The sequence below is a fragment of the Petaurus breviceps genome, unplaced genomic scaffold (genome assembly GCF_028583685.1).
Source record: "Petaurus breviceps papuanus isolate PSGF00001 unplaced genomic scaffold, PetGlider_PUasm1.0 208, whole genome shotgun sequence".
Classification (NCBI taxonomy): Eukaryota; Metazoa; Chordata; class Mammalia; order Diprotodontia; family Petauridae; genus Petaurus; species Petaurus breviceps.
The window spans coordinates 8,913,861-8,935,281 of NW_027185852.1; the positions used below are offsets into that span (position 1 = coordinate 8,913,861).

General features: G+C 42.6%; 1 protein-coding gene across 1 annotated transcript in view; it reads right to left on the reverse strand.

Annotated features, from left to right (window-relative positions):
- LOC138165257 (SH3-containing GRB2-like protein 3-interacting protein 1) overlaps positions 1-21,421 on the reverse strand; it is a 294,003-nt gene that overhangs the window by 67,374 nt on the left and 205,208 nt on the right. Inside the window, exons 13-17 of the mRNA XM_069093394.1 lie at positions 16,373-16,384; positions 11,015-11,039; positions 10,037-10,088; positions 6,172-6,257; positions 1,184-1,276 (exon numbers count right to left, since the gene is read on the reverse strand). Of these exons, the coding sequence (XP_068949495.1) occupies positions 1,184-1,276; positions 6,172-6,257; positions 10,037-10,088; positions 11,015-11,039; positions 16,373-16,384 (268 nt within the window). The remainder of the gene's footprint in view (positions 1-1,183; positions 1,277-6,171; positions 6,258-10,036; positions 10,089-11,014; positions 11,040-16,372; positions 16,385-21,421) is intronic.

A 21,421-nucleotide genomic window follows, 5' to 3' on the forward strand; every position in this document is an offset into this window, starting at 1 on the left:
CGTGTGAGTATGAGTGTGTATGTGAATGGGTGTGTGTTTGTGAGTGTGTGAGTGTAAGTGTGTTTGTGTGTGAGTGTGTTTGTGAATGGATGTGTTTGTGTGTTAGTGTGAGTGTGTTTGTGTGTGAGTGTGTGAATGGGTGTGTGTTTGTATGTGTGAATGGGTGTGTGTTTGTGTGCATGTGAGTGTGTGTATGTGAATGGGTGTGTGTGTGTGTGTGTGTGTATAGGGATACTTCTTCTGACTTGAAAAGAGGCAGATATAGAGTTCACAAAAGGAAAAATCTCCTAATTAGAACCATGCTTAAGCCTTGAAAGCAGGGGCTTTATTTTTTGACTTTGTTGTCCCAAAACTTGGCCTGCCACCTGGAAAAGGGCAGGCTCTTCATAGGTGCTTATAGCCTGGCTAATTGGAGAGGGCATCCTTGGGATGTCGTGGGCTTGGCCTCACACAAGGCTATCTTTGAGCCAAGGCTGGTTCACCCCTTGGGTGTATAATAAAGGGGATCCTTGTTTGGTCACAGGTTTGGCTCAGTGGCTTCTGAGCTACTTGAAGACCTAAAATTCTGTGGTTCTTCCTTTGGTGAATCTGTGAATCTTGTGGGTCTTGTCCAGCACCAGAAGCTCAGTTAGGGCAGAGTTATCAAACCATCTGTGCTCTCTGGGGCACAGCAGGGAAGATCAGAAAGCTCTGGGTTCAAGTATGAGTCTGGCATTGTATGATCCTAGGCATGTCATTGAAACTGAGTGCTCTAGACAACACTACAATTCTAAGGTGTGCAGAAAGTGCAGCTGCAGTGGAGGAGGGTGTTTGCTCACCTGGGACTTCCCTATACTAAAGAAATCCGAGGTCTCTCTCTAGCCTTGCCATCTACAGGGCAAGCCCTTATCGTGAAGCATTGCCTTCCTGGGACATAGCCTGGAGATTCCCTGAAGTGAGTGGCTACATCCCCCATATTTTCTTCCCCTCCCCTGGTCAAAGGGCTGATGTGGAGTGAGTGAATCTACTTTCCCTTGCCCTGGGCCCCAGGGAGCTAAAGCATACCGTAAATGTTACCTGGACTCCTTAATATTAAGGCAGCACCAGTAAGGACTCTGAGTGTCTGACAGCTGTCCAATTTCTCTGGGCAGACTGAATATAAAATGAGTCACATTTTTCCAGACAAACCAGACACTTCACTTACTTCCAGTGGGAAAAGGTCTTGTTAACTTTGGAGACTCGAGGCTTGGATTCATTGGTTGGACAGAACCCCAGATCTCAGGCTGATCTAAAGGGACTGAGGACACAGAAAGGAGAGTTATGCAGAGTCTAGACACAGAAACAACAGCGGTGCTCAGAGTTTCCATATTGTCTTTGTCAATTGAGTATTATTTTTCCCCCGAGCGTCAACGAATTAACTTGAAGAAGTTCAGTCTGTCACTGGGATTGTGTAAAACCATGGATGTGTCTGTGGCCCTAATTCCAGGTCCTACGCTCAGTCCCCTACACGGCATTGCTTCTCTTTGTGTGGGCCTCCAATACACTGCTGCTGCTGCTACTAACAACAATTATAATAACGACAATAATGATTGTGGTGGCTGTTGTTCAGTCATGTCCAAATCTCCATGGCCCCATTGGGGGTTTTCTTGGCAAAGATCCTGGAGAGGTTTGCCATTCTTTCTTCAGGTTGTTTTACAGATGAGGAAACTGAGGCAAACAGGGTGAAATGACTTGCCCAGGGTCACTCAGCTTGCAAGTGTCTGAGGCTGTATTTGAACTCGGGTCTTCCTGACTTCAAGCCCAGAGCTCTATCCCATGCACCACCTAGCTGCCCAATAGTAATGACGATGATGATGGTGACTATGATGATAGTCAGCACTTCAATGATGCCTGAGTCATTTTAAAGCAGTTAAAATCTTTTCTTCCCGAATAATCATCTCAGGGTATGTTCTTGGTGGAATTCACTATTTTTCAGTGATGAAATTTCTGGTGCTGGCTGAAAAGGCATGTGCTAATAGCCCCTCGGGGCACCATTTCCTTATCTGTCCCCTGTTAAAATGGCAGTGGGTGCTGGGGAATGGAGCTGTGGCCAGGCTGTTGGACTTGAAGTCAGGGAGACTTGGGGTCAAATTTTCCTTCTAGCCCTTGCAGTGGTAGGGGGTATGACCTTGGGCCAGTCATTTTGACCTGTGGGCCTCAGTTTCCTCATCAGCACAAAAGGGATACTAATGGCTGCATTGTCTATCTCATGGTGGTTGTAAGGATCAGATGGGCAAACACTGATGGGTGAAACTCTGCAACCTTTAAGTGCTATATAAATGTCACTGACTATTATTGATAACAACACGCAATAACACACCGGTGTTTAGTTGTGCATGTTTTTTTTTAAGCACTTGGGGTTAAGTAACTTGCTCAAGGTTACACGGCCAGTTATTTCTGGGTGTGGTGCTAAGTGTCTGAGCCCGGATTCGATCCCAGGTCATCCCAACTGTGGGGCCGGTGCTCTTACTCGCTGTGCTACCTGGCCACCCCTAGTTCTGCATTTTCAAGGGGCTCTGAGGCAAGGAAGGCATTTGTTTATTTCATCAAGACTTTTTTAACCCCAAACTTGAAGCTGAAAATACTTGGTAAATGTCCCAGGTCTTAAGTCATGAAAAACAAGCCTGTGATGAGGGGCCCAGGAATGAGCAGTGCCAAGGGCAATCTGACACCAGACCTGAAAGGGATTCCATAGACATGGTTTCTTATTTCTCTTCCCATTTGGTTCAGTTTCAAAGAAATGGAATGATGATTTCTTTATTACAGCTTTCTGTTCTTTTGGTCAGGTCATAAATAAAGGCAACAAAGGGAAAGGGGGAGCATTAGGCAAGGAGAAGAGAGGGAGGGGCTTTGTGGGTATGTAGAATGCCAAAGCTGAACCTGGAGGCAAATTTTTTATGAGTGACAAAGACCAGGGAGGGGTGATCAGGCTGTCTCCACGGCTTGTGCAGAATCATGGAATGTGAATCTCTAGGAAGCAGGCACCATCGTTCCATGTTTGTCTTTATCTCCTCAGGACCCAGCATGGCACCCGGTATACAGTCAGTGCTAAATAAATGCTCTCGTTACAGTTTGCACAGCACTTTACGTATAAGAACTTCACTGTAAGTCAATGAGGGGGGTGCTATAGGTGTCATTTGCAGCTTAAAAGGTTGAGAAATGAATGTCCTCATCTATCTATGACTCACAAAGCCAACAAACATCCAAACTGGAATTTGGACTCAGCTCTTCCTGAGTCTGGCACTCATAGGATCATATATCTGGAGCTAGTTTCCAATTAATTTTTAATCTCTTTTCTGTGGCCTTTTATTAAAAATAATTTTTGTTGGTTCATGATCTGGAAAGGATACATTTAATATTTCTGCCTTTCTGCATTGATTGTGAGGTTTTATGCCCTAATACATGGTCGATTTTTGTGTGGGTGCCATGTACCACTGAGAAAAGGCGCATTCTTTTCTATCACCATTCAATTTTCTCCAGAGGTCGATCTTATCTAACTTAGCAGATCTGGAGCTAGATGGCACCTCAGAGGTCATTTTAATTTTACCCTTTTGTTTTCAAGGAGCCAGTGAGGTGGGGTGGTGGGCAGAGTCAGGAAGACCTGTGTTTGAATCGTGCCTCAGACATTTACTAGCCGTGTGACCTTGGGTAAGTCAACATCACCTTTCTCAGTTTCAGTTTTGTCTTCTGTAAAATGGGGATAATAAAAGCACTTATTTCCCATGGTTGTTATGAGGATGTAATGAAATATCTACAAAGCATGTTACACACCTTGAAGGGTTATACAAATGCTAGCTATTAATAATGATGTCATTATCAGCACTACCATTAATAACAAGGACAAGCTGAGTCCCCAAGGAGTTCTTGCCAGGATCACACAATGAGTGAGTCGTCCCATCCTATATACCACATTGCCTCTCTCTGTGAAGGTCTTCAATAATAACAATTATGAATAATAATCCTAGTTAGCAAGTGTACAGCACTCTAAGGTGTGCAAAGAACTTTGTTACCATCTCATCTGATCCTCACACCAATGGGGGGTAGGCGCTATTATCACCCCCAATTATAGATGAGGGAATTGGGGCAGAGGGAGGCTGAGGGGCTTAACCAAATTCATACCATACAGTCAATGCTTGAGGCAGGATTCGAATTCAGGTCTTCTGGATTTGTAGTAAAAAATATTCTATGTTAGAAAACCTTTTTAGCTTCATAATTATATCCTGGTATCATCATCCCACCACCTAGATCCATATTTGGGGGCTAAGGGGTGGGGAATTGCACCCTCTGAGTAGGTAGAAGATCTGACCTCAAGTCTTCCCTCTGACACTGGCTGTGTGACTCTGGGCAAGTCATTTCACTTCTTAGGACTCTAGTCAACTCTAGAAAGGGTGCTGACCTGTACTGGGAGAGAAAGTTTTTTCTCCTGGAAGTTTCCTCTAACAATAGAAGTCCAGTCCCTACAGACATACCCTCAGTAGAAAGCTCCTTGGGAGGCAAGGATTGTTTGGGGTTTGGCTTTGCTATCTCTAGCTCCTAATTTTCTTTTTAAGATGAATTTTATATTTTTTTCTGTGATGTTTGAGGTCTTGATTTATCTAACAAAGGTAAGACACAACAGAACTCCATTTTAACTACTACTTATGTGGAAATGTGGCAAGTAGAATCACATTTTTTGAAATGAAACTATTTCAGCCACAAAAAGTCAGATGTGGCTCGGTGAGCCTGCTGTTCTGTCCCCTACATAGATAGCACAAAAAAGTGCCAGCATTTCACATGTGAGTCTCTATAGGAAACTTCAGTGAAATTCATACCAACATTTCCATGGTTAAGCATCCCGATACCTCCAGCCTCCTGGGTCTAATATGTGCTGCTTATCTCCCTCCTGCCTCCATCTAATGGTCCTGTGGGTTTCAGTGTATGGATGGTTCAGCTGAGCCAAATGGAATGCTCTAAGAATACATCCTATCTCTCCTCAAGCGGCTCTGGGCATTGGCAGAATTATAGACTTGAGGAGTAGAGGCTGTCCCTTGAGAGCAGAGTGTATATTATCTCAGTCGTGACTAAGTTAAGTTATTTAAGCCCAGATGAAATTTAACCTTGCCATGCTTAATCTCTACACAGGCCCAGCCGAACGACTGAAACTCATGAGCTCATTCCTTCCTAAAACGTTCTAGTTCTCAGTTGGCCGAATATGGATGGGTAATCACTGGCTTTTCAGCCTATCAATGATACTAGTCATGGGCCAGCCAACAGGTGGCCTCTGCTGATGTCACAGGATGATAGATCCAGGCCTAGAGGGGTCTTTGGTGCTGAGTGTAACTCCATTATTTTACAGATGAGGAAACTGAGGTCTTTCATTTCACAGCAAAATGAAATGACCTGCCTAGGGCCACATAGCTAGGAAGTGTCTGAGGTGAGGTTGAAAGTCAAATCTTCCTGATGCCAAATCCAGGACCCCATCCATGACCCCAAACTACCTCCTGCAGGGAGCCTTTTCCACACCCCTCTCAATTCTAGTGCCTTCCCTCTGTTGTTTCCAATTGACCCTATCTACAGCTTGTTCATATGCAGCCGTTCACATGCTGTCCTCCCCATTAGAATGAGTGCAGCCACTGACTTTTCCTCTTTGTGTTCTCAGTGCTTGGCATGGGTCCTGGTACACAGTAGGCACTCAATGAATGTTTATTGACTGATGCTGCTTCTCACATTGCGATGGAATAGAAATTCATGAACCCAAAAGCACCCAGACCTCAAAGAGAGGGACAAGGGGAAAGGGGACTGGGTCAGTGGTCCTGCCCCTGTCACCCAGGACACTCCAGATGATGTCACTTTGAATGGCGGATCATGTGGTTCGTTAGGCAACTGACTCCACGAGTTCATTGTGATATTTTCAGGGTCCTATTATGTTTGTGGAAGGTTGGGGGAAGATAGATGGCGGGTGGTTCGGGTAGCCTTTGACCTTTAAAATGGGAGCAGCAGTGGGGGAGGTGCTAATCTCGTTTTCGTTAATACCTCCCTTTTCCATAATAAGCATTTATTATTATTATTATTACTATTACTATCTGTGCCAGGCAGAGATACACAGACACACTAGGCTCAAAGGAATTCTGGGATTGGGCACCTCTGGGGCAGGGCAGGCAGGGCGCTTCCTACCTTCAGATTTCTGCTCTTCGAATGTCGATTCCAATGGAGGACCAAACAGTGGGGCCAGGGCCATGGGGTCGTCTGGAGGTTTTTTGCTAGATTACACACATTCAAGGCAAATGCAGAAAAGATGAGAATGTTAATACCCTGGGTAGCGAATTGATGAATACTTGATTGTCACATAGTTTTTGGAATATTTCTTCTTGTGAGGAAGGGGTTGTGTGTGTATGTATGTATATTTGTGTGTGTGCACATGTGTGTATAAGTGTACTTGTCCTGATTCTCTTAGTTTTTAAAAATCACCACCACCACCACCACCATCATCATCGTCATCACCACCATCTTCTCCTTCTCCTCCTTCTCCTTCCCATGCAAATACTTATCTGTTTATGTTTTGGGCTTCTTCTGCCCCCAGAAAATGGAAGCTCCTTGAGGGCAGGAGTAGTTTTTTCTCTGTCTTATCCCAAACCCTAAGCACAGCATCTGTGACATTTACGCCTACCTGGTCTCTGCCTTCTCCCCTGCCCCAGGCCTTCCATGAGTCTGTTTCTAGCCGGTGTGTACAGGATTATTTACATTTGATTGTGAGCTTCTTCATGGTGGAGACAGTGTTTTTGCCTGTCTTTGCATCCCCAATGCTCAGCACAATAAAGTGGGTCAAAGATTAGTACTGGAAGAAGCCAGCAAATCCAATCATCTTATTCTACAAAGGAGGAAACTGAGGCTGACAGAGGTAAACAACTTGCCCAAAGTGTATGACTCTGGTAGCCTCATCTGCAAAATGGGACTAATAATAGCCAGGGTTATTGTGAAGACAAAATGAGCTAATATTTACAAAGCATTTTGGAAACCTTAAGTCCTATATAAATGCTAGCTATTATTAAGTATCTGAAACAAGATTCAAATTCCAGTCCTTCTGATTCCACATCCAACATGCTGACTCCCATATTCTTGGGACTGAGAGACCCGGTGCCCTGTCTTTGAGACACCAGTTAAGGGCCATGTGGGCTAAATAGCAGGAAGAGGTTTTGACAAATCTACCTCCTCAGGATCTAATTAGATCTCTCCCCTCTAAGTGGGGTGGAAACAGAGAGGAAAAGAGCCCCATGCCATTCCTCTTCCTCACATCTTAGTGATTCACAAGAACTCTCTAAGGCTATATCTAAATGAGAGCTTAGTAAATTCTTGGATTATATATGTGCATGTGCATTTAGCTTTGGTCAAGAAATAGGATGTGTGGAATCCCAGCTCTACATGCAGAAAAGAAACCTGAGAGTGAAAGTAATTATTAGGGTTAGTAATTATTATTAGTATTATTATTATTTTATTATAATTTATTATAATTATATTTATAGTATTATTATTATTATTATTATAATTATATTTATAGTATTAATATAATTATATTTATAGTATTATTATTATATTATTAGTATTATTATTAGTAATTATTAGGGCACGATGATTCTGTACAACCAGATGAAATAATAATATTGTAGAACATAATAATGCAGCATAATGCAAGCTCCTTGAAGGCAGGGACTGTTGTTTTTGTCTTTGAATCTCATGTCTGGCACAGAATAGCTTAACAAATACTCGTTAAATTGAAAACTGATAGTGGGAATATATGGGAAGCTAGAGGATACTATAGTGCATAGAGAGCTGGACCTGGAGTCTGGAAGACTCATCTTCCTAAGTTAAAATCTGACCTCAGACACTAGCTGTGTGACTCTGGGCAAATTACTTCATCCTGTTTGCCTCAGTTTCCTCATCTGTATAAAGAGCTGGGGAAGAAAATGGAAAACCACTCCAGGATCTCTGCCAAGAAAACTCCAAATGGGTTCATGGAGAGTTGTACAGTCTCAAAACATCTTTATAGAGGACTCCATTGGTTTTAACAATAGCCCTCTGTTTATGCAACTCACTGGGTGATTTAGAAGATGAATGAAAGGACAATCAGAATCCTAGATTTTAAACAAATAACAGTGGAGTGGAAAGAACCCTGGATTTCAAGTCAGAGGACTTGGGTTCAAATCCCAGCTCTGGTCTTCATTAGCATTGTGACCTTGGACAATTCATTTTCCTTCTTATAACAGGCTGTTTCCTACTTTGCAAAATGGGGCTCTTGTAAACCTTCCCTCTGAGATTACCTTCCGTTACACTGTACATATCATGTACATGCCTAGTTATTTGCATGTTGTTTCCCACATTCAAGTATATGCTTTTTGAGGCCAGGACATTTTTTTGTCTTCATATTCCTAGTACTTGGCACAGAATAAGCTTATCAGTGGATGCTGACCATTTGACTAACTGGACCAGGTGATCTCTCAGGCCTCATTGAACTCTAAAGCTGAGATCCAATGATCAAAATTTGTATTAATTGTCCAATTTGTCTGATTATGCATAAGGAAGCTGCAGTGCTAATAGGATTAAAGATCTTTCTTTCCATTAATAGGCTTCATGTGGAGCCCATTAAGGGAAGCTTGCTTAGGGGAGGCTTGCTTGTTGGAAGGCTTTCACACCTTTTGCTAATTTCTAATTAGGCACTGAGTCAAAGGGTTGTAATGCCTTCTGGCTCTGAGAAGTGTATATATACCCTGAGTTGGTATTTTGCTTTGGGGGCTTGCTCATGAGAAGGATCTTGGGATTCCCTGGTTGAGATTCTGAGTGACTGTATGTTCAGAGCTCCCCACCTGCTCAGATGTAAAGGCTCTCTTGATCCAGGGATGTATGTAAAGTGTATAGCTGATTCAGGCAGAGTCCTGTCTGTTAGTCTTTACTTCTCTGCTTGTATTTTCTCTGAAGTTCAGGGAGTTGAATTTTCCCCTGAACTAGTGAATGTAATTAAAAAAAGACTGTTGACCCCTTAAACAGCTATCCTTCCTAGTAAAGCAGATCTAAGAACCTGTGCTAGCAGCCATCCTGGGGATGCCAGTGTGGTTGCTGCTACAGAAGCATGTTATCTTTAGGCATTTCTCTTTTTCCATGTAATACTAATAACTTCTTAAGCAGAGAAGATGTTAGGGAGTATCTGGTCCTGTTTAGGAACCATAAATATTTAACTTCCTGATCAGAACACATGTATGTTGTAACCCACATATGTGATAGCTAGCACAGTCTGTTACAAAGTACATGGCTTGGGCCATACCTAGGGCAAGCTAACCAGAAGTTTTCCCTGGGTGCAGAAATGTAAAAGGTGCCAAACTCATACAGACCCTCCTCAGTGGCCACCACGGTAACTAATCTCCCCAGGCCACCCTATTTTCCACTTAATTGAATTTCTCTTCATTAGGTGTCCTTTTCTTGTGATGAATGACAAAGGGGGTTTCATGCTGCTAGTCCTAGAAAATATTCTTACTTCCTGCTCATGGATCTGAAATTGCTGGTTGTGGTTCCAATGATGCTAGGTCTCAATCCAGAAAGGACCCTTCAGGTCATGTGCTCTGATTCTTTTATTTCACAGATGTAAAGATGTTCAGTGACACAGAATCCTAGATCTGGGACTGGAAGGGGTGTGAGTGATCATCCAGGTCACCTCCCTCCCCCCCTGAGGAGATCCAAACCCAACACCCATCACTCTGTGGGCCACATAAATGTCTTTTCTAATCAGTGACTCAGGCACTGAGGAAAACATCTCATAAGGCAGAACAGGAGGGAAGCAATTGTGGATTCCAGTTGAGAATGACCTAACCCTTCCCAGAAGGGCTCCTTAGAACAGCACTTAGGAGAAATTTGATTATTTTATGGACTCTCATCTGCAGCCAGACCTCTTCTTAACAGGTAGTTATGGGTACAGTTCAAATCAGAAGGGAGTTGATAATTGGCGCCCTCTGCTCCTGATCTCACGCAAAGCTTACACAACTTTCATACTCACCTTATGAGCTCTGGCGTGGGTGTTGAACGTCGTGGTCTTGCTACCTCTTCACCTGCGGCACAGGACAACATAGGTTTAGGGTAATTCTATCTCCTTCCACTGGGGCTTCTTACATGAGCTACATTTAGATACACGTGCAAGTTTGAGCTCCAACTGGATACATACAAAATCACTCTACATTCAAACCCTTAACATGTAACACCCTGGGTCTGAGAGCGTGTTTGGTCCACTGGCGTATGTTACATTCCTTTGTCTGGGTTGAATCAGATTTTACTGGCACCTAAACTGTTGTATTCAGCCCACAAAGAGAAGACTCCCCTTTGTCAGGGGTTCTGCAGATGCTTTTACTCATCGATTGTCTACATTAAGGAGCTGCTGAGCCAGAGTGTAAAGCATGCTAACCACTGCCGTTCCTTTGCAAGATGCCAAGAAAACAGGAAACTGGAGAATGCACTCGATTTTGTGTGATCCAATCTGTACCCATCCTTCTAGGGGAATTCTACCATGGACTGTATCCCATTTCATTGCTCTGCTTAACTGGCCTTGCCAATACAAGAGTACAAGATCTGTTCAGTTCTGTTCACCCCCATCTCTCTTCCCACTGTGAGGTCTGTTTCACCTAATTCAGAAACTAAATGTCCATGGAGCTGGGCCAGTGTGGAAGCAGGCTGCCCAAAGCATCAGAACTAGCAGAAATGCCAAGCCACATTGGTTGGGAGAATTTAGACATGGGCTACACAGAACCCACAGGAGTTTTCTGGCATCATTGAGTTTTCTTTGCTGTAAGGGAAGAGAAGTGAATTCTAGATAGGCTTCAGAAATTGAGCCTGAGTCCAGATTTCAAACACACACACACATGCACACACAGACACATGTGCACATGAACGCACACAGATGTACACACATGCACACAGGATTCTCAAGAACATATTCCTTGGACAGGATATCCTTTAGATCTGAAATCTGAGCCATACTTACTGGATAAGTTCCTTTTAATTGCACCCTAGAATTAGAAACAGATACTATAAGGATTAGGACCACATATAATATTTGGCATAATATGCAAATTTTGTCATTTCAATTAAGCTGGGCAAAGAAGCAAAGGCAAAGAGGAAAGAAATGGGTTTCACTTGAAACTGGGCTCAAATTGGGAATTACACAGCAGGATCATAAGCTCACATTCACACAGAAATTTGTTTTATATTTAAACTAAAGAAAATAGAGTTAGCTAAATAAAAAGAGAGGAGAAAGGAAGGAAGGAAAAGAGAGAGAGAAGGGAAGAAGAAAGGAAGAAAAGAGGGAACAAGGGAGAAAAGGGAGGAGGAGAAAGAAAGAAAGAAGATGGGGAGGGAAGAAGGAAGCAAGAAAGAAAAGAAAAAAAAGAAAAGAAAAGCAAATCAAAGATTTTTGTGCCAAATAAACCTGTTATCTAGGTGGGATTGGTACTTAGACTTGCTTTGATCATTAAATCAATCATCAATGATCACTGGACACAAGATCATAAATCATTTTCATTAAAAATCTTCTATTTCTTAAGAAAATGAAAATTGGACCACCACAATCCACCCATACACACACATACAGACACAGACACACACACATACATGTAGAGTGCTTTCAATATTTAAAAACTCTGTTCTAGATCCTGCTTGACTTGGAGTAATCTCACACAGACTGGGCACATCCCTTAAGATATATTGACTAGGTATATTGACTAGGAAGACCACCGATACAAGTATAGGTGGAAAAAGGGAGGGAGAAAGAGAGCCATGCCCTGAAGCTACATTATCGTTTAAATGGTGGGTATACTAATTCCAGTCTCTTCGTTCCAGCCAAACCGGTTCACTAGCTCTTTCCCAGTGGGCAATCCGTCACACAGGTGGTGGGCGCACCATGCCTAGAATGCTCTCCCTCCTCCCTGCCACTTCCTGAAACCCCTGCCTCCCTTCAGTGTTCAGCTCAGGTCATATTCATGAGACTATCTCTGCTCTTGTCTCTTTTCTAAGTTGCTATTGTTTTCTCCCTCCTACATTAAAAAAAAATGTTTTTGTCAGATTGTTTCCTCCCAGTAGAATGTAAGTACCCTGAGGGCAAGGACTGTTTTAATTTTTGTCTTTGTTTCTCCAGTACATAGAACAGTGCTAGCATATGCTAAAAAAGAACTTGCTGAATTAAATGTAATTCTCAGAGCTATTCACTTATGGGCAGAGAACTGTCTAGCCTTCCATTTGAGAGCCTCTCTGGGAAGCCTCCTCAGCTCTGAACTCTCTGCTTCTCTTTACTTGCTTGCCACAACACTGGAAATAATAACATTAAGAAAACAATGATTTTAATTGAAGCATTGTCTCCAGGAGTCCCACTGGAGGGAAGAATAAACCACTATCAGCCATTAACACCTAAGTTTGGATTTATTGAACAGAAGAAGCTGGTTAGTCCCTTGACAAAGCTATGAGAAAATGGGACATTGAGCAGATACATTTTGATTGGTGGAAAAGGAATGGAAAGGAAGGCTTGTTTAGTGTGTGTGCATGTTTGTGTGTGTGTGTGGGGGGGTGAGGGTATCATTGCCTTGAAATGGTGGGGGGCAACATAAGGATAGTGGAATCCTGGGGGCTGGACTATGGAATTCCCAAATAAGGAAGAATATACTAGGAATGTCAGTCAGAAGAGAATAAAAAATATTTTCCTCTTTCACAACTTAGCCTGAGAGTCTCCCTCATAGTAATTATGAGCTGTGTATCCATGACCTCTTGGAACTTATTACTATATTCTTTGGTGCAGCCATCTGAAAAAATTACTTGCATCCCTAAAAAAGGACATTCTTATAAAAAAACAAAGCATTGACAGGACTCCTCCTATGAGGAATCCCCCACCTTTCCTGCTTTCTAAGATGTGGTTTAGACAGTGGGTACCATATTGTTTCAAGTTGGGGTGGAGCAAGTCATTTGATATTAACAGAATCCATAAAAATCTCGCCTTAAGTTCCCATAAGTAAGGCTTACTCCTAGAAGGAGGAACATTCAATCCATACGTTTGAACCAGCCTTCTTTTTCTGCCATTTTTTGGTCATTCTAGAGTCTTGAGTCCATTTCTCCTTTGACAAGCCAAACCCAGAAAGGTTTATGACTGGCATAGTCCAGAGGATTGCAGTGGACTGAGAAAACTGAAGACTGTTGAGAAGGGAGCAGAGCTTTTTAATTGTATCCATAGGCTGAAAGAACATCTTCCTCATTTTCTACTCCCCAGCAGACATACCATATGGTTAATGGGCTGTCAAAGGCCATGCAGCAGTCCATCAGAATACTGGGGCCATTGGTAACCCTTCTACCTCAGTGGGATTAGGACCCCTGTCAGAGAATCCTAGCCTCTCAGAGTTGAGAGAACCCTCAGAAGTCACCCCTCTGCCTCTATACCATTTCCAGTACAAGCCATCCAACCTGTATTCAAAGATCTTCAGTCAGGGGAACCTACTACCTCCCAAAGCAGACCACTGCTCTTATAGACAGTTCTTTCTGGTAAGAAGCTTTTCTTGACATCAACCTAAAATTTGACCTTTTGTATCACTCTCTACCCTTCTTGCCAGTGACTTGAAGACAACTATCATGTGCCCCTATTCCTGACATGTTATAGACACTTAATAAATACTTATTAAGTTACTGTTTGAAGTCTTCTCTTTTTCAACCTGAAAAAGTTTCCTTTGCTTCACTCAATGCACAAATTTTTACATTTCTTTTTAAACATAATCTGCCTTTCTTTTTTCAAATCGCATTATCCATGAAACTATCCAAAGTCTAAAATTCTTGTTGAGATTTTTCCCATCCCTAGTTTCAGCATTCATATAATAAGCATTTATTGTTGAACATCAGCAATGGGGAAAAAGAGCCTGGTCTAGTTCCATTAAGTTCAATCAGCACATTTACTAAGTACCTACTATGTGCCTGGGGGTCTCCATCTAAACTCTAGAAATTAGTTCATGTGAACAAAGATCTGGAAGTTTTAGTGGACTGGCTGCTCAACATATCTTAGATATCAGATATGGCTCCCTCAAAGTCAATGTAATCCTAATTTGTGTAGAGATGGAATGTCCAGGACTGAGAAGCAATGAGGGCCCTGCTGCTCTGCTCTGATTAAGGGTTAGATGTAGGAACTGACAATATTTAGTCTGGAGAAGTAAAGAGTCGGGGGGCACACGACATCTGTCTGCAAGTATTTGAAAAGTCCTCATGTGAAAAAAAAGCATTAGATGTGTTCTTCTCAACCCAAGTTATGGGGTGGGGGTGGGGAGGAATACTGGGAAACATATTTTTGGTTCAAAATAATTTTACATTTCTAATTTCAACTGCTTACAAAATGCTTGGGCTGCTTTGGCAAATAGGGGACTCCTAGTCACAGAAGATTGAAGTTGGGGCAATGAGCCTTTTGGGGGCATTTTGTAGATGGGATTTTTCTTCAGGGTTGGGCCTGGGCCAGATAAATTCTGAGATCTCTCTACTCTGCAGTTCTCTGATTTTGTAACCCCTATTTATGTATATGCAACACAGGACCCACATAGGAGAACTCTTCACTGATCATAAGTTCAGGGGATATAAAGAACATACATTTTTAGGAAAATCCCTGAGGTTCCAATGATGTACATCCTAATTTGCCTGTAGAAAAGCAAGTTATGGCCTCAGACACTTAACACCCACCCACATACACACACACACACACACACACACAAACTAGTCATGTGACCTTGGTCAAATCACTTAACCCTAATTGCCTTACCTTCCTACTTCCCCCCTCAAAAAAGAAAAAAAAAGAAAAAAAAAACAAGAAAAACAAGTTACAGAAGGGGAAAGTGGAGAGTTAGATGGCCCAAGTTCAAATTCCACCTCTGACACTTTGTACCAGTGTGACCTTGGGCAAGTCATGGTTTTCTTAGGCTTTGGTTTCCTCATCTATAAAATAAGGGGGTTGGATTAAATGGTCTATAATGTTTGTCTTCCAACTTTAGATCTTTGAATCCCCATGAAAAATGGTTCTTCTGCAAGTCAACTGTTGAATGATACTTGAATATAGATGGTAGGGAGACGGGCACAGCAAGGTATTGAAAGGGGTCACCAACTAGTTAAGACTATGTCTAGGCACGTGTACAAAAATGGAATTCTTTCAAATTACATTAAAAAAATCCAGTTTGAAGTCAGTCAACTGGCCTCTTATCCCCTCCTCTCCACAGGAGACAAAATTTTCTGATATTTTGATTGTCACTTAATTTGGAATTGAGATCTTCCCCTCTTTCTCCCAAAGGGCTGCTTTCAATTTTCTAGTATCCCATTGAAATGTTGGGCTGAGATAATTCCCAATTTGGTTAACCAATACCTGAGTAATAGAACACATGGTACTAGGCTTAGGACAACGATTAGGTTTAAATAGGAAACTGCTCACTATGCAGGAGGAGTAGCGCCTGTTTCTAAGAAATATCTGCTAACTGACATCGATTGAACATGGTTTTTGTGAGAAGCTCTCTGCATCCTTAGAGTAATCAACAGATTGATTGGAGTCGTTTGGAACTAAACAAAGACATTTCTGTCTGTTCATGATGAGAAGAATTTATCAAGCCCTCCCAGGTCCTGATTTCTGATAGGTTGCACTTTGGACACCCTAAGGAGATTTGACTGTCAGAATGCAATCACTGGAGTCCTAGACTGGGATGAGAGTACCTGAATTCAAAGCCCTCCTGCCACTTCCTATTCCTGTGAACTTGGGCAAGTCACTTACCCTCTGGCCTCAGTTTGTTCTTTAAAATGAGGGGGTTGGTCTAGATGACCCTCAAGGTGCCTTCTTCCCTATCCTATGACTTTGGGAACACACCCTCCCTTAAAAAAATCTTTTAAAGTCATGTCCATATAATCCTATCCACAGAACTGCATAGATTATATTCCAAGGGGTGGTCTCATGTTCTGACAAACAACTGTTATCTTTCCTTATTGTCATCTTGACTCTTCTCTCCATACACTTCACACATTCCACACCACACCACATCATACCACACACACACACACACACACACACACACACACACCCTACACAAATTTGTACCCTTGCATATCCCCTAATGGCTGGAGTTCCCAAGCAGGAGATTAAGATTAGAAGCATTGTTTATCCTGGAAAAGGTCCGGGATATTAGGAAGTACTCACCCTTAGAGGATGTAGCCGTATCTGAAAGGGCTAGCCCTCCTCAGGAGCCTCAGGTACCCTTTTTTAGGACCTCCTTAAAGGATGACCAGCCTCCCCCCAGTGTCTTTGCAGGAAGCTTTCATGACCCACGTTAAGATAAAAAATGAGAATTCTTACCGGGCTGCGCCTCTGTGATCAGCAAAAAGGAAGAGAGAACAGATACCTGGTCAGAGAGTGACAGATCAGTAAACAGACGGGGGCAGCATAGAGTTTCCCACAGTTACCCGAGAAGATCCCCATGGAATAGGTCCCTCCCACTCTCCCAGGAACTGTCCCAGCTTGGGGCATAATGGAGAAGTTCGTAGGTGTACAGTCAGGTGGGAAATGAAGTGACAGATGGCGTGGGGGCCCTCCTTCAATGGGGGCTTTGAGAGGAGCTCTTTCTGTCTTCCGATTAGAGGGTCAAAGGACAATGGAGGGCACTGCTGAGGAGTGAGGGCCAAGGCTGAGGCTGGCTTGCTGGATGGAGAGGTTTCCTGTTGATGTTGATGCTGACTAGTGCTAATCCCAGCTGTTTCTAAGACCCACAGTAGGAATCTGAAGTCTATTGGCTCTCAATGTCAGTACGCTGAGGCAGATCCCTAATGGCTCCTCTTTAGGTAGGGCTCCAGTAAGAAGCTGGAGGAGAGGAGATTTGAGGGACTGGAGACTACTAATGTAAGCCAACTTTTCATGTCATTGTGAGTATAGGCTGTTGTTTTTTGCGTGTGGTGAAGGACAGGAGAGGAAAGCATAGGGACTGAATCTCTGATTTCATTGGGATAGAGAACTCCTAGGTGGGGAAGCTCCCTCTGCCAATGCAGGCCAGCACCTTCTCTGCATCTGAGCCTTAGAGAGCTGCATGAGAAGTCAGGGATTTGCCCAGGGTCACATGGTCAGGATCTGTCACAGAAGTGACTAGAATTTGGAGTCAGAGGACTTTAGTCCTTGGACAATGACTTTCTTGGGGCTTGCTGCTTTCCCCTTCTGGGCCTGTTTCTTCTATAAAGTGACTGGGCCCTAGACTCATAGCATGAGCAGTTACTAAAATACCTAACTAACCTTCTCACTCACCCAGGGAGGAATCTGAGAGCAAACCTTAAATAAAATGAAAGCTAAGATTCATTGCATCTCCTTTTCCATATCCACAAAAACTTGGGTTTTCGAGGAAACAGAATGGTCGTTACTGGGGCAGCTCCTTTCTCTGCCCCTGGTGAATGGCGGGGAGTAGGGGGTGCTTGCTTATGCCAAACTGCTGGCATTTCTTCCTGTAATTCCCCCTCTGCTCTGAACTGGGGCTCTCTCCCAAGTTTACCCATACTCTTTCTATTTTTCTCCAAGGCTCAGTTGAATGATTGGAGCAAGAGAAGACAGGGAATGGGAAGGGCTGGCTGGTTAGAAGTCCCCTGTCATCTACTAAGATGAGCCAAACAGGGGGCACACTTGCTAGCATCACAAAAATGGAAGGGCTGTTATACCCCGAGAGGAGACAATCTCACCCAAAGGTAGGCTACAAATAGCAATTGTGGCTGTCTAGAGAAATCCTGAAGTCTGAGACAGCTGAGGGATGTTGAGTCAATAGCATTTCTCTACCACCTTTTCTAATTCCACATGCATTTAATACCACCTAGTATGTGAAAAGCTTTCTGCAAAGTGATGGGGATACAAAGATGAAAAAAAAAATCATTCCTGCCTTCAGGGAGCTTGCTTGTTTTGCAAATATAATCTTGTTTTAAGTTAAACTCATTATTTTTTATTTCTCATACTTTTAGAAAGTTTAAAATTGTTTTTCAGACTCTTCTTCATGTGCCCTTGATTCCCCCCCAGTCTTCTCTAGAATATTTCCCCCCATCTCTACTCTTTTCTTTTCTTTTCTTTTCTTTTCCTTTCTTTTCTTTTCTTTTCTTTTCTTTTCTTTTCTTTTCTTTTCTTTTCTTTTCTTTTCTTTCTTTTCTTTTCTTTCTTCTCTTCTCTCTCTTCTCTTCTATTTTTTCTTTTCCTTTCTCTTTTTTCTCTTCTCTTCTTTTTTCTTTTCTTTTCTTTTTTTGCTTTTTGGAGGGCAATTGGGTTTAAGTAACTTGCCCAAGGTCACACAGCTAGTTTTTGTGTTAAGTGTCTGAGGCTGGATCCAAACTCAGGTCCTCCTGACTCCAGGGACAGCACTCTACTCACTGCGCCACCTATCCACCCCTCTCTACTTTTCAATCTCTCACAATCTACTGGTTCCAATCCTGCTGCCTGCCAACACTTCCATGTTTTCCCATTCCTTAGGATGCCCCCCCCCCCCCACTGGATCCAGTCATCTCAGCCATTGTCCTCTCTCTGTCTTCTCTTTATCAGATAAACCTCAGAAAGTCTTCTGTATGAAGTACTTCCACTCCTTAGGAGCCCCCCACTGGATCCAACCATCCCAGCCATTGTCCTGTATCCCTCTTCTCTTTATCAGATAAACTTAAGAAAATCTTCCATATGAGGTGCTTCCATTTCTCCTCTCACTCTCATCTAAACCTTCTGCTCTCTGGCTTCTGGTCTCATTATTCACTGAAACTACTCTTCCCAAAGTTACCAATAATCTCTTAACTGTGAAATCTAATCCTCTTACTTGCTTCTAAACCCTCTGCCATCTCACTTCCAACCTAATAATTTGACTGATGCTGCCCTCTCCCAAGTTAACATTTATCTCTTAATTTCCATCTTGAACAGCTTTTTCTCAGCCCTCATCCTGTTCTAACTCTCAGCAGCCTTCAACACCACTGATCACCTCCTGGATCCTCCCTCCTTCCTGGGTCTTCATGACACTGTCCTCTTCTGGTTTTCCTCTTGTTGCTTGGCTGATGATTCTCAGTGCCCTTTACTGTATATTCCTTCAGGTCATCCCACTGGGAGCATCCCACTGGGTACTGTCCTTGGTCCTCTTCTCCTTCTCTCTCTGTACTCTCTTGGCAATCTCATCAGCTGCCACAGGTTCAATTATGTCTCTATATTCTAGCTTTCCTGCTTCCCCAGCTGTGAGTGCCTTCCCTCTAACCCCAAATTACCATGCATTTATTTTGTATATAAGCACCCTGAGGGCAGGAACTGGCCCACTCTATTCCGCTTTGGTCACTCTGTTCTCAGATCTTGTTACTGTGCCTGACACACAGTGGGTAATTACTAAAGGCTTGTTCCTGAAATGATTCCTACGTAAACCACCATGAAGTCTCCAAATTATATAACATTATGATTATAAGAAGGGGCAGCTAGGTAGCACAGCAGTGGATAGAGTGCAGGGTCTGGAATCAGGAAGACTCATCTTCCTGAGTTCAAATCCAGCCTCAGATACTTACTAGCTGTGTGACCCTTCACCCTGTTTGCCTCAATTTCACCATCTGTAAAATGAGCTGGAAAAGGAAATGACAAACCAGTATATTTGCCAAGAAAACTCCAAGGGGGTTCATGAAGAGTCGACCAAGAATCTCCTCTTGGGAGAACAGTCCCAACAAATATTCATCTGACCTTCTCTCAAAGACCTCCAGTGACAGGGATCTCACCTCCCAAGGTCTAGTTTGGGGCTCCTCTCATTATTAGGATGCTTTCCCTAACATCAAGCCACAATTTGCCTCTTTGCAACTTTCACCCATTGTTTCTGGTCTGTTCTCTTTTTTTCCCCACAGGATTTTCCTTCAAATAGTTAAGGATAGGTATCACATCTGTCCCAAGTCTTCTATTCTTCTGATTAAACATCCCAAACATCACTGAGTTTTTTGTGATGTGAATTTGGGTCTCTTCATCATCTATCTCAGTTGCCTTTCTCCATACATGCTTCTGCCAATGTCCTTAGTGGCCAGAACTGAACTGAATCATACAGAATTAGACTGAGCAGGGAAGATGACAGTGGTATATCTCCTCACCTTATTTCTGGATACTTTGTCTCCTCTGATGCCACCTTAGATGACAATAGCTTTTTGTCGCTGCCATATAACACTGTAGCTGCATATTGGGCTTCCCTATCTTTTTCATATAAATGAATATCTAGACTAATTCCTCCTTTATTTCACTTGTGAAGTTGACTTTTTGAACCTGTGAGTGATTTTACATTTACTCCTGTTAAATTTCATCACCCCCCACCTCTGCCCCAGCCATCATTGACAAGAAAACTTTAAAAATTGATCAAGTTGTGAAACAGGAAGAGGGATAAAGGAAAATGATTTGTTGTATTTCTTCAGTGATTTCAGTCATGTCTGAGTCCTTTTAACTCCATTTGGGGTTTTCTTGGCAAAGATACTGGAACAGTTAGTTATTTCCTTCTCCAGCTCATTTTACAGATGAGAAAACCAAGGCAAACAGGGTAAAGTGGCTTGCCCAGGGTCACACAGTTAAGCAGTGTCTGAGGCTAGATTTGAACTCAGGACTTTTTAAGTCCAAGTCCAGGGCTCTTTCCACTGTAGCATCTAGCTACCTCCAAAAAGAAAAACAGACTCTCCCTTAAAAAACACACACAAATCAAAGTATGACAAAAGGTCTTACTCTGAGTCTAGCTCTGAGGACAGGGGAACAACTTAAGAATAGGAAAATCTCCCCCAGAGACAAAACAAAAGTCATCATTTCATGAAGTTCTGTCCAAATTTGAACTTTACAGCTTGGGCAGTCTAATACACAGTTAAGTCTTTAAGAATGACTGAGAGAGACCATTGGCGATTTCTATAAAGATATCCAACAGTCAAAACACAAGTTCTGCTTTAATGTCATTTTTTAGGCAATGCACAATTGATTCTTGTTACTCTCCAATGGGTCTCCAGGGGATCTGTGATGCCCAATGCTTTTTACCTCTTTATGCCTTTAGTAGTTCCACTGAGTGGCCCAAGCCTCATGTTACTGACAGGAGAAATGGATGCTTTTCTGCCTGATGTTGAGGCAGGTTCAATCCTTTTTGCCTGCCCTGCCCAAAAATTTCTTATCACTTTTTGTCACAGGGTTTTCCACCAGATCTTCAGTTTTCTTTATAAATATACCATGAAGCTAGTGGCTTATTAACATGTATACATACATGCATATACACATATAACATATATACATGTGCTTACATACATATATGTGTATATTTGTACATATGTATGTATATTTGCTCATTAATCAGACTAAGCAGAAGGCATCATAAGCTGAAAACACCAGACAGGTTCAGTCTGGACAAGAGTAGAGTTGGGGAAG